General features: G+C 61.6%; 2 protein-coding genes across 5 annotated transcripts; one reads left to right on the top strand and one right to left on the bottom strand.

The window, feature by feature from the left end:
* Positions 1-2,778: 2,778 nt before the first annotated feature.
* On the bottom strand, positions 2,779-11,156 carry LOC134517946 (mucin-2-like). Of its 3 annotated transcripts, none has more exons than XM_063340003.1 (7): positions 10,850-11,156; positions 8,861-9,307; positions 8,552-8,725; positions 5,017-5,433; positions 4,720-4,836; positions 4,317-4,402; positions 2,779-4,068 (listed from the first exon to the last, which is right to left on the bottom strand). In XM_063340003.1, the coding sequence occupies exons 1-7, from the start codon at positions 10,926-10,928 to the stop codon at positions 3,994-3,996; spliced, it is 1,395 nt and encodes a 464-aa protein (XP_063196073.1). In that variant the 5' UTR covers positions 10,929-11,156; the 3' UTR covers positions 2,779-3,993. The 3 variants fall into 3 exon arrangements, with proteins under 3 accessions (XP_063196073.1, XP_063196074.1, XP_063196075.1); XM_063340004.1 differs by having other exon boundaries at positions 8,552-8,722; XM_063340005.1 differs by lacking the exon at positions 8,552-8,725.
* A 79-nt stretch (positions 11,157-11,235) lies between these two features.
* Positions 11,236-15,162, top strand: LOC134517945 (deoxyribodipyrimidine photo-lyase-like). 2 transcript variants are annotated; one of them, XM_063340002.1, is made up of 10 exons: positions 11,236-11,324; positions 11,698-11,968; positions 12,164-12,309; positions 12,449-12,631; positions 12,814-12,972; positions 13,302-13,500; positions 13,590-13,742; positions 14,026-14,147; positions 14,248-14,407; positions 14,598-15,162. In XM_063340002.1, the coding sequence occupies exons 2-10, from the start codon at positions 11,737-11,739 to the stop codon at positions 14,750-14,752; spliced, it is 1,509 nt and encodes a 502-aa protein (XP_063196072.1). In that variant the 5' UTR covers positions 11,236-11,324; positions 11,698-11,736; the 3' UTR covers positions 14,753-15,162. The 2 variants fall into 2 exon arrangements, with proteins under 2 accessions (XP_063196072.1, XP_063196070.1); XM_063340000.1 differs by lacking the exon at positions 11,236-11,324 and adding an exon at positions 11,325-11,403 and having other exon boundaries at positions 14,598-15,160.
* The last annotated feature ends 491 nt before the right edge of the window (positions 15,163-15,653 follow it).

The raw sequence follows: 15,653 nt of genomic DNA, 5'->3' as shown, positions 1-15,653 counted from the left end.
ATTCCCAGAGTCTGGAGCAGGAAAAGATGCATCCCCAGACCCCGACCCCTGCTTTGGGGATCTCCTGGGTCATTTCACCCCGATCCCCTGGGTCACTTCACCCCTATGTCTCCCCTTCTCCCCTTCCCCTGGAGCGGCAATTCCCACTCCCCCCCCGCCACTTGAAAACTGCTGCCAGCTCCCCCATGACCAGCATTATGCAAACTCCCACCACTACATGGTTTTGTAGTCAATTAAATGCTCCTTAACCAGAAAAACCCCCAGGCGACTCCTGCAAAGCGCTATTAGGGGTGTTAAGCAGTACACAGTGTCCCGCCAGTGTCCCTCCATCGGGCAGGTGGCAGCAGCAGGGCACGACAAGCGACACCCTGACCCACCGGCCGGGTAGCGTCGGCGGGGGAAATGCCAGAGGAGGCCAAGTCACGGCCGACAAAACCCTGTCCCGTAAACCCACGCATTACCCCCGGCAGCGGAAACAGGGCACAGATGGTAAATCAGGGGAGAGCACCGCTCGCCCGGAACGAACGCTCGCCTGCCGAAATTGTCAGCGTGGGGGCGAAGCCGGGAAAGGATCCGCTGCCCATGCCACCAGCGCTGTGGATCACGGGGTGACTGCCCGGCCAGTGACCACCCGAGCAGCCGCCACACCTGGGCCAATGGAGGATTAGAGGGATGCAAGCCCGCCGTGGGAGAGTCAGTCCTGCCTGTGCTGACAATGCTGTATCGCTTTGGAAAGCCACCCTGGCAAGGAATATCTGCTGACACTGGAGGGAGTTGCTCCAGCTGATATTTCAGGTGCAAAACATGGTGGGAACCACAGGGATCGTTGCAAACGTGCTGCTCGGCATAGAGGAAAATAACTCTGCTGAAGAAAGGTGCTCAGCGCTTCCAGCCCCCCTCATCCTCAGCCCACTTGCAAGCTCCTGCCCGTGGTGTGCTGCGACCAGCACCATCTGGACACCCTTGTGCCTCCTCCTCCAGCCCATGCCGTCCCCAAAAAGCCCCATCTCCCTGCTGCTCCTCCAGCAGAGCCATGAGGGTGACAAACCAAGCTCATCCCTCTGCTCCGGTGCTGGCAGGCCCTTCCGGGAAAGCCTGCAGCCACCACGGGTCATCCCTCATCTCGGGGATGGTGCCTTGTTCCCACCCTGGGAAGGGGCTTTTCATTGATCCATCTGCTCCCCTGACGCTAAGGTCCCAACAAGTTGCTGGCTCCTGCAAGGATAATGGTCGTTCATGGTTATCACGGACCAAAGCATGGGATGGGCACCAGAGCCCCTCGGAAGCCCAGAGCTGGGGGTGGCAATGCCATGAATCCCAGCACCCGGGGGCTCTGCACCATCCGGCAGGGCCCGGCACAGCCCGGCACAGCACCTTATCAGCCTTCCTGGAATTAATGGGCTGGTTGTTCCAGCCCCGCGGAGATCCAGGCATCTCCTACTGGCACCACTCCGGCCTCCTGGCAAGGGCATTCGGAGAGGGCTCAGGGGTGGTGGTGGGGGGGGACCAGGTTATCCATCAACCTGCAGGTTCTGGGTGACTTGGCAAGCTGGGCACATTGCAACACCCTCCTGCAGGACAGTGGGAGCTGGGCTGTAGCCATCGGCAGGGGTGAAGGGGAGGGGGACACTGGAAGGGACACCTGAGTTACAAGGGGATGGTGACTCAAGACAACACCCCGTGATACTGCTGAGCCCTCCGAAGGCGATGGTGCCACTGGGCGCAGGGTCTGCTCCTCGGGAGGACACTGACAGACGGGAGCAGGTTATGGCGAGGAGGCTGAGGAACAATTTACGGGCTGGGAAAGCAGCTGGACCCAGATCCGGCCTCCCAGGGTCCCTCCGGTCAGGGGTCCGTGGCAGGCAAACAGCCATGGGGTGAAGGTGGTAGCCAGTGGGCAGGGTCAGGAGCCTGCCAGAGCTCCGTGTCCCCAGTGCCAGGGCAGTGCCCACTGTCCCCATGGAAGTCATGTCCCCTCTTCTCCCTCCGAGGCTGGGGAGAGAGGGGCTCAGGGGGACCGGAAGATCTCCTCCCCTCCACTGCCCCCCAACCATGATAACGGTGGAAGGCAGCCGTGCTGGCAGGGGACAGCGAGTGCCCCGGTCACCTTTTCATCCCAGCACTTCAGGACCTTTTCCTCCCTTTGTGACGCAGTTTGGCTCTATTACCCCGGCCTTGGCCCCCGGCCATGTCCCGGGGTCTGAAGTTATGGATTCAACAGCCGGAGAAATCAGCCCGGTGGGATGTGGCGTGGGAGGACTCTTGGCCCGGCTCCACGGCGTAGGCAGAGCACGAGGATTTCTTTCCCAGCGCCCCACCAGGCATCCGGCGCGGGGACCCCTTCCAGTAGACTTTGCCCTGCTCCCCAGCCCCCCACCTGGGCACTAAGGGACCTCTCTTGCTGCCAATGGCTCCAACAAGCCCCCAAAAGCCAGGCGGCGTCCTAGAGAGCAAAGGGGCAACCCTGGGATGCAAAGAGCATCCCAAATTGGAGCATCCAGATGAGCCGCCCAGGCTCAGCCTCCAGCCCCAGCCTCTCCCAGACCCTGTGGGCTGGCAGGCAGCCGGCTGATCCCAAGGTGCCTTTCCCCGTCCTGTCCGGCTGCTGGCTCCTTCCCAGACAGGTGACAACCCGGGGAGACCAGGAACCATCCCCAGGTTTGGCATCCCCCAGCCCCACACGTCCCCTTCCACCCCTCCCTGTGCCAGCACTGGCTGCCAGCGAGGAGCAGGGATCAGCCAAAAATAAGCCCCGACAAGCAACACGGCTATTTTGCTAATTATTTCAGTTTTCAATCTCCCAGTGAGGTGACTTGCTTAGGCTAATAATTGCTTTGGTTGGATTTTTATCTGGCTAATTAATCAGTTAATAAATGACTTCGCTGCAGGGGGACAGGCGCTGCGGCTGTCTCCTTAGCTTGGGACTGGAAAAAAACAGGGAAGGAGCACAGCCCACGGGATTTCCACGGCCCCATGGTGAGCACAGCTGCCCTGTCATGGGGGGGAGAGCACCAAAGCGGGGACCCCCAGCCTGTCGGGGTGCTGAACCGTCCTCAGGAATGTCTGCAGTGGCCCCTGTCACGACGGGACAGCCCATGTCTGTGTTGCGAAGCTTTTTGGGACTCAGCTGGTTTTCCTTGCCGGTACCTCTGCTAGATGGCGAAGCCGAAAATTGGGGAAGGCAACTTGGAAAAAAAAAAAGAAGTCGTCGTCTTTGGCACGGAGAACGTGGGATTTCCCTTTAGTGCCCGGCCCGTGTTGGCACGGGTATGCTTCTCTGCCGACGACTCCGCAGGCAGGACGGGGAGAGCCGGTGTGCCAGGCTCTGGCTTCCCTCGCCCTCTGTGCCACGGGGCTCAGGAGCACAGCCGGTCCCAGGACGGCACTCGGAGGGTAGAGGGAGGGTTTCCTCTCCTGCCTCCTTCCCAGAGCCACCCCCGGGCTCCATCGTGGCCCACTCAGGATGTGAAACAGCCCCAGAGCATCTCTCAAAGACCTCAAGCACCGCAGCCTCCCAGGGTTCCAAATCCTCGGAGGTCGCCATCACCGAGCCCCCAAGTGCCCTGGGCACAGCGGTACCGGCAGCTCCAGGTCTCCTTTCTCTCATCCGTCAGTCCCCAGGGCAGTTTTCATGGCTGAGCCAGATGAGTCCCAGCTGGAAAAACCCCGCCCTGCAGGGTCCCCTCCTCCCAGCCCCACAGCAGCACTGGGGGGGGGGGTCCTGCTGTGGGAGCCAGGTCTGATGCAGGGTGGTGGGAGGGCTCCAGCTCTACAGACAGGCCACAGGAAGGGGCAGGGGCACTCCAGCCCACTGGGGGCACTGGGGGTCCTCTGGGGGTGTGTGGTGAAGGACAGGGGGTCCCAGGTTGAAGGGGAGCTTTACAGGTTACCCCAAAGGGCTGCACCACCATGGAGTAAGGAGCTAGGAGCAGAAGGCTTGCCAGCCCACAGGGGTGCCAGCCCTGCAGGTCCCGGCTGGGCGAGGAGCAGCGGTCAGGTCCTCCTCTTCCCTCGCCACTCCACTGCCAGGCCAGCACATGGGAACTTCGTCTGCAGGACCCGACGGAGCTGGGGAGAGAGGACAACCATCAAATTGTGCCAGAGAGGGTCTCCTACCCCAGCTCCCCGCATGGGAAGAGCCTGATCCTGGACCACAGCAGCCAAAGGAGGGTCTCCCCTTCATCTAAAAAGGCTCCAGGTGACATTCAATGCAAGACCCAGTCATTCCCCTCCTGCTGCCTGCCTGACCCCCTCCCTGGCTGGCTGGACGATGGCTGGCAAATGCAAAGTGGCACCCGCCTCCCGGCACACCTCACCTCGGACAACAGCAGCTCCTGCACCATGGTGTTCTCCAGCTCCAGGGGAACGGTAAGCCGCAGCGACAGAAAGAGGTGAGACGCTCCTGGGGACAAGAAACATGGCTCTGGTTATTGCCCTTGAACCTTGGGCTGCACCAAAGGATCTGGAGGTCTCTCCCCAGGATCTCCGACACAGACATGGGACATCCTCTCAGTTTAGTCATGTCATGGACACCCAACACTGTCAGGGGAACAACACTCCACCTGTAGAGCAAACCACACATCCCAGAGAGAATCAACGCCCCCATACTGAGAGCACAGCAAAAGCAGTGGGGCTCTAGGACCCCCTGCACTGGCCCCTGGAAGCCCAAAGGCACCGGTGCTGGGGGGGGCGGCGATGCTCATGGGGCACTGCACTTACTGGTGTTGGGCGTGATGGTAGGGCAGACAGGTGGCGTCGTTGGCAGGCTTGCACGGGTGCTGCGGGTAACCTCTGTGGTCTGGGTTGGGTCAGTGGCAGGGGAAGAGGGCTTCGTGCCTGGGCAAAGCAACGTTACGTTAGTTCCGTCTGCAGAGAGGTGCAGGATGAGCCTGCAGCTGGGGGCAGACCAGCCTGAATGAAGCCACCTACGTGAAGCCACCCAAATACACGCCCAGTGTCCCTGTGGGGTTTTGTCACCCTGAACCTGCCCTTCATGCACCCTGTGGCTGCACTCACCCGTCGCCGTGCTTGGGGTCTCAGGTGCTGTCGAGGTGCCCGGGGTTGGCCCCACAGTGGTGGAGATGCCAGGGGTGGTCCCGGACATGGTCCTGACCGTCTGGCTGGGAGTGGGGGTGTTCCCTGTACTGGTATCAGAGGTGGCCATGGTGTCCACTGAGGTCACCAAGGTCTCGGCCGAAGAAGCTGTCGGTGCTGGTGTGGTGGGAGGAGACGCGGTGTGAGGTGAGGTGCTGCCGGTCCCCAGGGGTGTGCTGGATCTCTCCAGCGTGGAGGATCCTGTTTCAGGGCTGGAGGGAGGGATGGTGCCTGTGGTGGTGGAGTCGGTGGTGGGCATCAGTGCCGAGGTCTTTATAGGTGTCAGAGAGGTAGGAAGAGCCGGGGACATGGTTGCTGTCACATCTGTGACAGTGGTCCCTGCGAAGAGGTGGGAGAGTGAAGCACACAAGGGCTGGCAGTGAAAGGCTGAGACCATGGCTGAGCCAGGGATGGCACAGCACCAACATCAGCGTGAGCTCCCTTGAGGAACCCAGAGCTGCCCATCAGCCATGGAGCGCTGGGAGCGGGGATTCTCCACCCTGCATGGATCAAACGTGGATCCCTGAATGGGCATCATCAAGACAGGGGACGTAAATCCCCCAGCCTGACGAAGCAGGAACAAGCCATGGGCTTCGCTGGTCTCAGGGCACAAACCCCTGTAGGTGCCAGCGCTAAGACCCGTTCCACCATGAGGAAGTCAGACAAACCCGTCAAACGGGAAGAGCCGTGCAGGAACTGGTGACCGTGAGACAGGCTGGAACCGCAGCAGCAGCAGTTTACACAAACCCCTCTGCTGCAGATAGTCAGGAACTGATAGCGCCGGGTGTAAATAATGGGAACAGGGAACCAGCCCTACGGCGCGGGGGGGCACAGAGGAACAAATCCCATCTTGCAGCTCAGAGCGAGTTGTTAGAGACGTGCAGCAACTCATGAAAGCTCTGCGGGGGGGTTGAAGGAAGTGGGACATCCTCTCTGCCCGCACGGACCCCGCGCCGAGGCAGCCCGCTGTCCCTGGGGAAGCCTGGGCATCTGTAACCCTCTCCCAAAGGATGCACAAAACAGCCTGGCTGCCTGGGCCTTTGTCAGGGGGTGCCTGCAAGGTGGAGGCTTTGAGATACCAGTCTGGATTCCCCAGCGATCCCAGCACAAACCCGGTAAATCTGGGGCTCTGCTTACATGGGGATGAAGAACTTGAGCCACGAGCTGCTGGCTTCTTTCAGCCAAACCCACCACAAACTCCCAAAGCCCCCCGGCAGCTGCTCACTCCCTGAGCTGCTGCAGGCAGCAGCCCGTTAAATAACAACGTGGGGAAGGGCAAAGGTCTGATCCCAACCAGTGCCCGGGTGGGTGTCTGCACTGAAGGGCCTCATCCTCACACAAAGGAGGAGCTGTAAGCCCACCTCTGCTTCCCGTTAAACACCAAACAGCACCCGCCGCGTTTTGCCCCCTGCACACCAGAGGTGCATGCTGCAAGCAGAGCATCCCACTGTCCCAGGGAACCATTGGTGCTCCCCACTCGCCACCCGTCCCGTGGAGAGCATCGCGTCCCGCTCGGCCCTTACCCAGCGCGAGGTGCAGCACAGCGGGGCTGGCGAGGTTCAGCAGCAGCAGGGGCAGGGGCAGGGGCAGCCCCCCTCTCTGCCCGGCCATGTCCAGGCCAGCAGGAGCCAATGCCCCCCCAGCAGGCACTGCTCCGAGCGCTCCCAGCACTGTGCCTCCTTTGCCCAGCAGAGTAGGAGCATCCAGGTGGGTCCTCTTACTCGCCAGGTGTTGGCAGTGAAGGGGGGGTTTCCACCCGACACGGACACTCCCAGGGACAGGCGCGATGCCAAGCAAACATCAGCTGCACAGCTGGACCCAGAGCATCCACAAGCAGCGGGCAGGGCCACCACTGCAGCAGACCAGGTCCCTGAAGCCGGGGACCGTGCTGTCGTCTGCCTGCTGAGGGACGGTGACAATGGAAAAAAGCCCAGGGAAGCAGCCAGGCTGCCTGGGACCGTCCCTGCGCTCTGCCACAGGGGTGATGTTTGGTGGTTCCCAACACCAACACCCTTAGGAGACAACAGCCTGCTCTGTCTGAGCGCGAGGAACTGGCTGAGAGAACAGGCGGTGCTCAGGAAGGGCGTGCTCCGGGCTGAGGGTTTGTTCCCTGGGCTCTCTGCACAGGCATCACTTCCCCGTGTCACAGCATGTCACGGCTGAAGCGCGCTGCTGACAGCCAGAGCCGCTTCCTTCTTCTCGGGGTCAGGGACAAGACCAGTCGGAGGCGCCTGCAGGCACTGGGCCAGGGTACAGGCGCTTCGCAAGCGGACAGGCGCACTGGAGGACTGCCAGGACACAGCCATCCTGCTGTTGTACTGGTACACAGGGGCACTGCCATGGCACAGGCGCACCGAGGGCATCACCGGGGTACAGGCACTCTGCTGGGGTGCTTTCACACTGCAGGCATTAGGCCAGGGTACAGGTACTCTGTCAGGATGCAGTTGCTCTACTGGGGTACGGGGACAGCGGGGGCATGTGCACAGCCGGGGCAGGGTATAGAACCTGCCAGGTTCAAGTACTTGTAGCGGGGTTTGTTGCCAGGGTATAGGTGTAGCCCTAGGGTAAAGACTCCTGGAAAGACCACCAGGATACTGCCACCCTGCTGGGGCACAGGCCCCCAGTGAGGGGCACTGCCAGGGTACCACTGCGCGGGGGTACTGCCAGGGTACAGTTACACTCCTGGGGTACAGTCTCACTGCCAGGGTACATGCACACTGCTGGGGACACAGCCACACTGCTGTGGCACAGCAGGGATACAGGCACACTGCCACGGTACAGGCACACTGCTGGGGTATAGCCACACCACTGGGGTACAGGCACACTGCTGGGGTACAGGCATGCTGCACGGTACAGTCACATCACTGGGGTACAGCCGCATTGCCGGCGTGCAGCTGTGATACACTCACACCACGGGCGTACAGTCACATTGCCAGGGTACAACCAGGAGACAGTCGCCAGGGGACAGTCGCACCGCCGCGGTACAGTCGCACCGCCGCGGTACGGCCGCGCAGCACCACCACCACCGCGGGGCTGGCGTTGCCCCGCCCACCCCCGAAGCCCCGCCCACTCCAGAAGCCACGCCCACTCCACAGGCCCCGCCACACTCCCAGCCACCCACGGCAGACACGCCCCTCCGTAGGCCACGCCCCCTCCCTTATCCCGCCCCCGCCCCTCCCCGCCCCGCGCAGGGCCCGCTCCCGCTGCTGCCGCCGCCGCCGCCGCCGCCGCCCGCACCGTGGGCTCTGCGGGAGCGCCCCGTCCCCGCTGACGGGAGGCCGACCCCGGCCGGGGCGCGGGGAGCAGCGCAGGGAGAAGGCGGCTGCCCCAGGGCTGGGGCCCGGCCGTGAGCTGGGCTGGGCTGGGGGGAAGCAGCCAGACGCCCGGCGGGTGCAGGACGGGAGATCCCGCCGGGATTTGTCATCCTGCCCCATGGGTGCACTGTGGTTGCCCTCACCCGCGGTGGCACTGGGAGTCTCCGGTGCTATCGAGGGGGAGGTACCAGGGCTGGTGGTGGCTGTGGTCCCCGCTGGCTGGCTGGGGGTAGGGGTGCTCCCGGGGACCCCCGTGCTGGTAAGGAGGGACCCCGTGGTGTCAGGCGGGGTGGGCGAGAGCTCGTCCAAAGTGTCTGCTGGAGAAGAGGCGCTGTTGGTCCCCGGGGATGTGCTGCCCAACAGCGTGGTCACAGCTGGCCCTTGGCTGGTACCAAGCATCGTGCCTGCCCAGGTTGGGGAGAGAAGGGTGGAGGTGGGGGGAGGCAACGTACTCGTTTCGACTCCAAACGAGGTGACAGCCAGGGCCGTGCTGGTCCCCACAGACGTGAAGATGGTCGTCTCGGCACAGCTGGTTGTTGCGGCCGTGGTGGTTGGAGTTGAGGGGCTGGTGGTGAGCCTCAACTCTGTGGGAGTGGGGTCAGGCTGCGCCATGGTGCTGGCAGACGAGCTGGGAGTGCTGTAGGCTATGCCACCCCTCGCCTGCTGTGTGGTGATGCTGGAGGCTGCCGGGCTGCTCCCTGGAGCTGTTGTGGCATTGGCCTCCTCCCCAGAGTCACCCGTCAGCACCTCTGGGGAGGAGGTTTCAGATCTGGAGGGAGTGATGATGGCTGCAGTGGTGTTGGAGGCGGTGGTGGGCAGCAGTGCCAAGGTCTCTGTGGGTGTCGGGGATGTAGGGAGGGCTGGGGACATGGTTGCTGTCACACCCATGACAGTGGTCCCTGCAAAGAGGTGGGAGAGTGAAGCACACAAGGCCTGGCGGTGAAAGGCTGAGACCATGGCTGTGCCAGGGATGGCGCAGCATCAACACGAGCACGCGCTCCCCAAGCTACAGATCATCCATGGATCGTCAGGAGTGAGAATTCACTGTCCTGCATGGATCAAGCACCTGGATGCCATGAATGGAAATGTGATCGTCAGCAAGGCAGGGAACGTAAATCCCCCAGCCTGACAAAGCAGGAACAAGCCATGGGCTTCACTGGTCTCAGGGTACAAATTCCTGTAGGTGCCAGCACTAAGACCCGTTCTACCACCTTCACCCATCCCTGGAGGAAGTCAGACAAACCCGTCAAACGGGAAGAGCAATGCAGGAACTGGTGACCGTGAGACAGGCTGGAACCGCAGCAGCAGCAGTTTACACAAACCCCTCTGCTGCAGATAGTCAGGAACTGATAGCGCCGGGTGTAAATAATGGGAACAGGGAACCAGCCCCATGGCGCGGTGGGGCACAGAGGAACAAATCCCATCTTGCAGCTCAGGGTGAGCTGTTAGAGACGTGCAGTGACCCACGAAAGCACCGTGGGGGTTGAGGGATGTAGGAGGAGGGGACCTACGGCCGTAGTTCGAGGCTTGCAGGAAGTACAAGCCTCAGGTTTATTCCCTGTGCTCAACTTAACACTGGTCTTGCTTTGTGTCAAGTGCAAACATCAGGATGGCACTTCCAGTTTTCCAGGCCCACAACATCCCAGTGGTGCTGCCATCCGGGCAGGACCATTTGGTGCTGCTGGGCAGGTCATAGCAAAGGCAATGAGCCCAGCAGAGACCAAGATTCAGCAAGGGGGTCCAGCTGGGACCAAGGTCTTCTCTGCCCAGGCAGAGACACATGTGAGAGGCAAAAGAAATAAAGCCAAGCTTGTCGCTCCTGTGTTGCAAAGCGCAGCCCTGTTCACACACTGGGATGGGGCTGAGATGTCCAAAAATCAAACAGCACCCACGGTGTTTCACCTCTGTGGGTGAAGCCACCCCGAGGCCACCCACCACCCTAGGGAACGATGCTTCCCACTCATCACCCACCCCCATGGAGAGCATCTTATCCCACTCACAGAATCACAGAATGGTAGGGCTTGGAAGGGACCTCTGGAGATCATCTAGTGCAACCCCCCTGCCAGAGCAGAGTCGCCTAGAGCAGGTCACACAGGAACGCGTCCAGGCGGGTTTTGAACATCTCCAGAGACGAACACTCCGCCACCTCTCTGGGCAGCCTGTTCCAGTGCTCTGCCACCCTCAAAGTAAAGAAGTTCCTCCTCATGTTGAGATGGAACTTCCTATGTTCAAATTTGTGCCCATTCCCTCTTGTCCAGTTGCTGGGCACCACTGAAAAGAGCCTGGCCCCATCCTCCTGACACCCACCCTTTAAGTATTTATAAGCGTTGATAAGATCCCCCCCTCAGCCGCCTTTTTTCCAGACTAAAAAGACCCAAATCCCTCAGCCGTCCTTCATAAGAGAGATGTCCCAGTCCCCTAATCATCTTGGTAGCCCTTACCCGGCGCAAGGTCCGGCACGGCGAGGCTCAGCAGCAGCAGCAGCAGGGGCAGGGACAGCCCTCCTCTCTGCCCAGCCATCTCCAGGGCCAGCACCCCCCCCACTCCCCGCCTGGGGACAGGTCCCTGCACCTGGTGGGGACACAGGGCCAGGTGATGGTGCCAGCGGGGAACTACGCTGCAGAGTGACGGCTGAAGATGTCCAGAGGCGCTTCCTCGTTCCCGGGGGCAGGGAGGGGAGGCACAGGCGGGCACTGGCCCCCCCCTTCCCGGGGGCCGGTGCTCCGCCGATGTCCCCGGCGCGCCCCTGGGCGCGCCGGGGACATCGGCGGAGCACCGGCCCCCGGGAAGGGGGGGGGCGGTACCCGGTGCTGGGCCCCCTCCCCCAAACGACCACGCCCATCGCCGCACCCATCGCCACGCCCAACAACCACGCCCCCAGCTTGTATAACACTCGGAGGGCCGCGTGGTTTCCAGGTAGGGACTAGGAATTCGGGATTCTTGGGCTCCGGGGGTGTATCGGGGACCAGGAACGGACCGGGATGGCTAGAGCAGGGTATGGTACCGGTATCACCCGGACCCCTGGGCTCCGGGAGTGGACCAGGGACTGGGATGGGTAGGGTACGGTCCCGGCATCCCCGGGACCCGGACCCCTGGGCTCCGGGAGCGACGGGGCACCAGGAACAGACCAGGGACCGGGATGGGCAGGGCGGGGCACCGTCATTCCCGGGCACCGGCAGCAGACCGGAGAGCGGGATGGGCAGGGTACTAGCATCCCCCGGGCTCTGGGCGGGCGGACCGGGATCGGGGAGGCACCGGCAGCTCAGTACGGTCCCGTTTCGCTTCGCAGCGGCCTCACGCAACCACGCTGCTCCGGGCAGTCCTAAGGATGCGGCGGGGGCAAGGGAAGCGAAAGGCCGAGGGCACGGAGCTGCCACCCGCTTCTCGGAGGAGGAAGGAGGAAGAGGAGGCGGTGCAGGAGGCCCGGCGGAGGGCGGCCCCGTCCGTGAGAGAGTTCAAGTACAACAAAAAACGGGTCCGCCTCGTCTCGCAGGGCTCGGACCTGAAGGATGATGCTCGGTGCATCCTTTACTGGATGTCCCGGGACCAGCGGGTGCAAGGTGGGAACCAGCTGGCAGAGGGAACCGGGAAACAGAGCTCCCATGGGTGGCAAAAGCCTTGCTTCCTTCCCGCCACAGGCAGTGGAGCTGCTCTCCCCTCTGCAGGGGGGTCTGGGGGATTCCTCTTGTGAAACCCCATCTCCATCCCCTCAGCAAAGCTGTCCCCCGACACTGCCCTGTGTGCTTTCTCCCCAGATAACTGGGCTTTCCTCTACGCCCAGCGCCTGGCCCTCAAACAGAAGCTGCCTCTGCACGTCTGCTTCTGCCTGGTGCCCAAATTCCTGGATGCTACCATCCGCCACTACGGCTTCATGCTGAAGGGCCTGCAGGAGGTGGCTGAGGTACGGCCATTGTGGGGATGCCCACATCGGGTGGGACGGGGCTCCTGGGGAAGAGGGGAAGGCAGATTAGTCCCGTCAGTGGATGCTGGTGGGATGGTGTCTGCAGAGGTACCCCACCGCCCTTTCCCCTTTGCCGCAGGAGTGTGCGGAGCTGAACATCCCCTTCCACTTGCTGCTGGGCTATGCCAAGGACGTGCTGCCTGCGTTTGTGGTGGAGCGTGGTGTGGGTGGGGTGGTGACAGACTTCTGTCCCCTTCGCCTCCCCCGGCAGTGGGTGGAAAATGTCAGAGAGCGGTTACCAGAGGATGTGCCGTTTGCACAGGTGGGTGCCCGCACTCTGGGAGGGGAAAAACTGGCTGGTGAGATGCAGGAGAAACTTGTCTTCTGCATTTCGTACCTGCAGAGGTGTGCTGGAGTGACCTGAGCAGAGAGTGCGTGTGTGTCATATCATCAGGACCGTTTGCTTCTCCTTCTCACATCCTCCTCCCTGACTGTGCTGCCCAGGTTGATGCCCACAACATCGTGCCCTGCTGGGTCGCCTCCCCCAAGCAGGAGTACAGCGCCAGGACCATCCGGGGCAAGATCCATGCTCAGCTCCCCGAGTTCCTCACTGAGTTCCCTCCCATCATTCGTCACCCGCATCCCCCGTCCTGCCCAGCAGAGGTACCAGCAGGAGACACCTCCACACCCACTCGTGGCCAGTCCCAGAGAGTTTTACAGCTACTTCGTGGGAGGGGATGGCAGGGGATGGGGACAGTGGCCTGCCTGAGGTCACGCACAGGTGGTGTGGAGATGGGGATGCCCTGAGGAAGGGAGGTTCCCACCTCATTCCTTCAATTCCCACATCTTTGCCATGCAGGGCTGGTTAAGAGGAGAAGGCTGGCATGAGCTGGGGATTTGCTGGTTGGGGACATCCAGGGGACATAACACTCGGGGCAGCCCTGGATGAAGAGCATCTGCAAATGCACTCATGCTACTTGGTCGCCACCCAGCCCATCGCTTGGGAGGCCTGTTATTCCAGCTTGCAGGTGGACCGCACTGTGAAGGAGGTGGAGTGGGCAACCCCTGGCACATCTGCAGGGCTGGCTGTGCTGCAGTCCTTCATCACGGAGCGGCTGAAATCCTTTGGCTCTCACCGGAATGACCCCAACAAGGCAGCACTCAGCAACCTGTCCCCGTGGTTCCACTTCGGTGAGTGTCCCAAGCTTCCCACTCTGCAGCAGGACCGAGCACGGTGGCTTGGACCAGCAGCCTGACTTGTTCCCTCTCCATGTCCCCAGGCCAGGTTTCCACCCAACGAGCCATCCTGGAGGTGCAGAAGCACCGGGGCAAGTACAAGGAGTCAGTGGATGCATTCATAGAGGAGGCTGTGGTGCGGCGGGAGCTGGCTGAAAACTTTTGCTACTACAATGAGAACTATGACAGCGTGCAAGGTAGCATCCCCACTCAGGTGGGCAACACTGGGGGCTGGGCTGGAACCCAATTCATCACCCCACCTTGGCAATACCATTTCTGGTAGGAGAGGAGCTGTGGGGGCACTACTGTGCCATCATTTGGTACCTTCTAGGGGTAGGAGAGGAGCTGTCAGATGCCTTCTTTAAGACTGGTGCCTCCCTCCAGGGCATGGTGCCCTCAGTAGCCTAATTCTCCATCCTTTCTTCAGGGCCCTGCAGGAAAGGGTTGCTCAGGGCTGCTCCTCATCTCTCTTACTCACAGGTGCCTATGACTGGGCACAAACCACTCTGAAGCTCCACGCCAAAGACAAGAGGCCTTTTCTCTACAAGCTGCAGGAGCTGGAGCAGGGAACCACACACGACCCACTCTGGAACGCTGCCCAGGTAGTGCCCCGCATCTCCCCTGGAAAATGCTAAGCCTTTTCCCAAGGGGTGGAGATGAGTTGGCACAGGCTGACCCCTGCGGCTGTCCCTGTTCCTCCAGCTCCAAATGGTCCGGGAGGGCAAGATGCATGGCTTCCTGCGGATGTACTGGGCCAAGAAGATCCTGGAGTGGACCCGGTCCCCCGAGGAGGCCCTGCACTTTGCCATCTACCTCAACGACCGCTACGAGCTGGACGGGAGGGACCCCAACGGATACGTAGGCAAGCTGCAGGATGGGGGCATGGGGTGGGGGGTCTCTTTTCTGATGGCCAAGGCTGCAGTCAGGGGGAGGGCTCTGCAGACAACCCAGCCCATGCTCCATCCCATCATGCGTTGTACCCACATCCCAACGGCTCTCCGGATGCCTCCAGGCAAGGGGGAGAGCTGATGTTCCATCTCCATGCCCAGCAGGCTGCCTCTGGTCCATCTGTGGCATACATGACCAGGGCTGGGCAGAGCGGGCCATCTTCGGGAAGATACGCTACATGAACTACGCCGGCTGCAAGCGCAAGTTTGACGTGGACCAGTTCGAGCGTCGCTATGCCCCCCGCACGCCCTCCCAGTGAGGGGCACGGCCTGCCTTGATCTTGCTTGTCCCCCTCTATGGTGGGCGCAGACATGCCTTTGCCAAGGTGCCCTGGATGTGGATCGCCCCAGGTGCTGGGGGGCTCATTGCACCAGCAGCAAGCCCCAGGGTTTTGCAGGTGTCTCTTTCTCTGCCATCAGCCCCTGCTTGAGCTGCTGTGCTGGGGCAGCTGCTGGAGCCCATCCTCAGCGTGCCCGTGCCTGCCAGAAACCTCTTCTACAACCACCACGCTCAGGAGGAAGCCCAGGTCACCGTTGCTGCTGCTAACCACAGCTTAGATTAAGGCCGAGTGTGGCTTTTCTGGGGAAAAGCCCCCAGAAACAGCCCTGCCTCACTCTATGTGGAGCCAGCGCTGTGCTGGGCTTGCACGTGCATCCTTCAACAGTTTGTTTTAAAGCTTACAGTTTGTATCTCCTGTGTCTATGGTGTTTATGTGGCGGTGCAGGACACGTCTGCAAGGTAAGAGCTGGGATGTGGGACAGGGATGCAAGGAGTGATGGGACAACCAAGGCCATGCCCCTGGGCTCCTCTGCCAGCAGGAAAGACAGGCTCAGGAAGGATACAGGCATTATGGAGAGCCCCTTACTCGGTGGCTTGTACCTCTTGCCCCAAGTCCAGTAGGCGGTTTGCTGGGGGGGGGCCACAAACAAGATGGATTAGTCAAGGGGTGGTGACAATAACCCCCTCCTAGTGACATCTGGTGATGCTTCACCACTTGCACAAGTCATCCCCCCGCCTCCACTGCCCCCTGCCATCAGCTACTGCATCCCACTCATCCCTGCCCCAGGGGCAAATGGGCACTGCAGCACTATCCCCAAGGTGGGGGTACACACCATTACCCCGCCTGAAATGATGCCACAAAAACAACCAGGCTCCTTATT

This window comes from Chroicocephalus ridibundus, chromosome 6, assembly GCF_963924245.1.
Source record: "Chroicocephalus ridibundus chromosome 6, bChrRid1.1, whole genome shotgun sequence".
NCBI lineage: Eukaryota > Metazoa > Chordata > Aves > Charadriiformes > Laridae > Chroicocephalus > Chroicocephalus ridibundus.
This window is presented reverse-complemented; position numbering and strand designations above follow the sequence as displayed.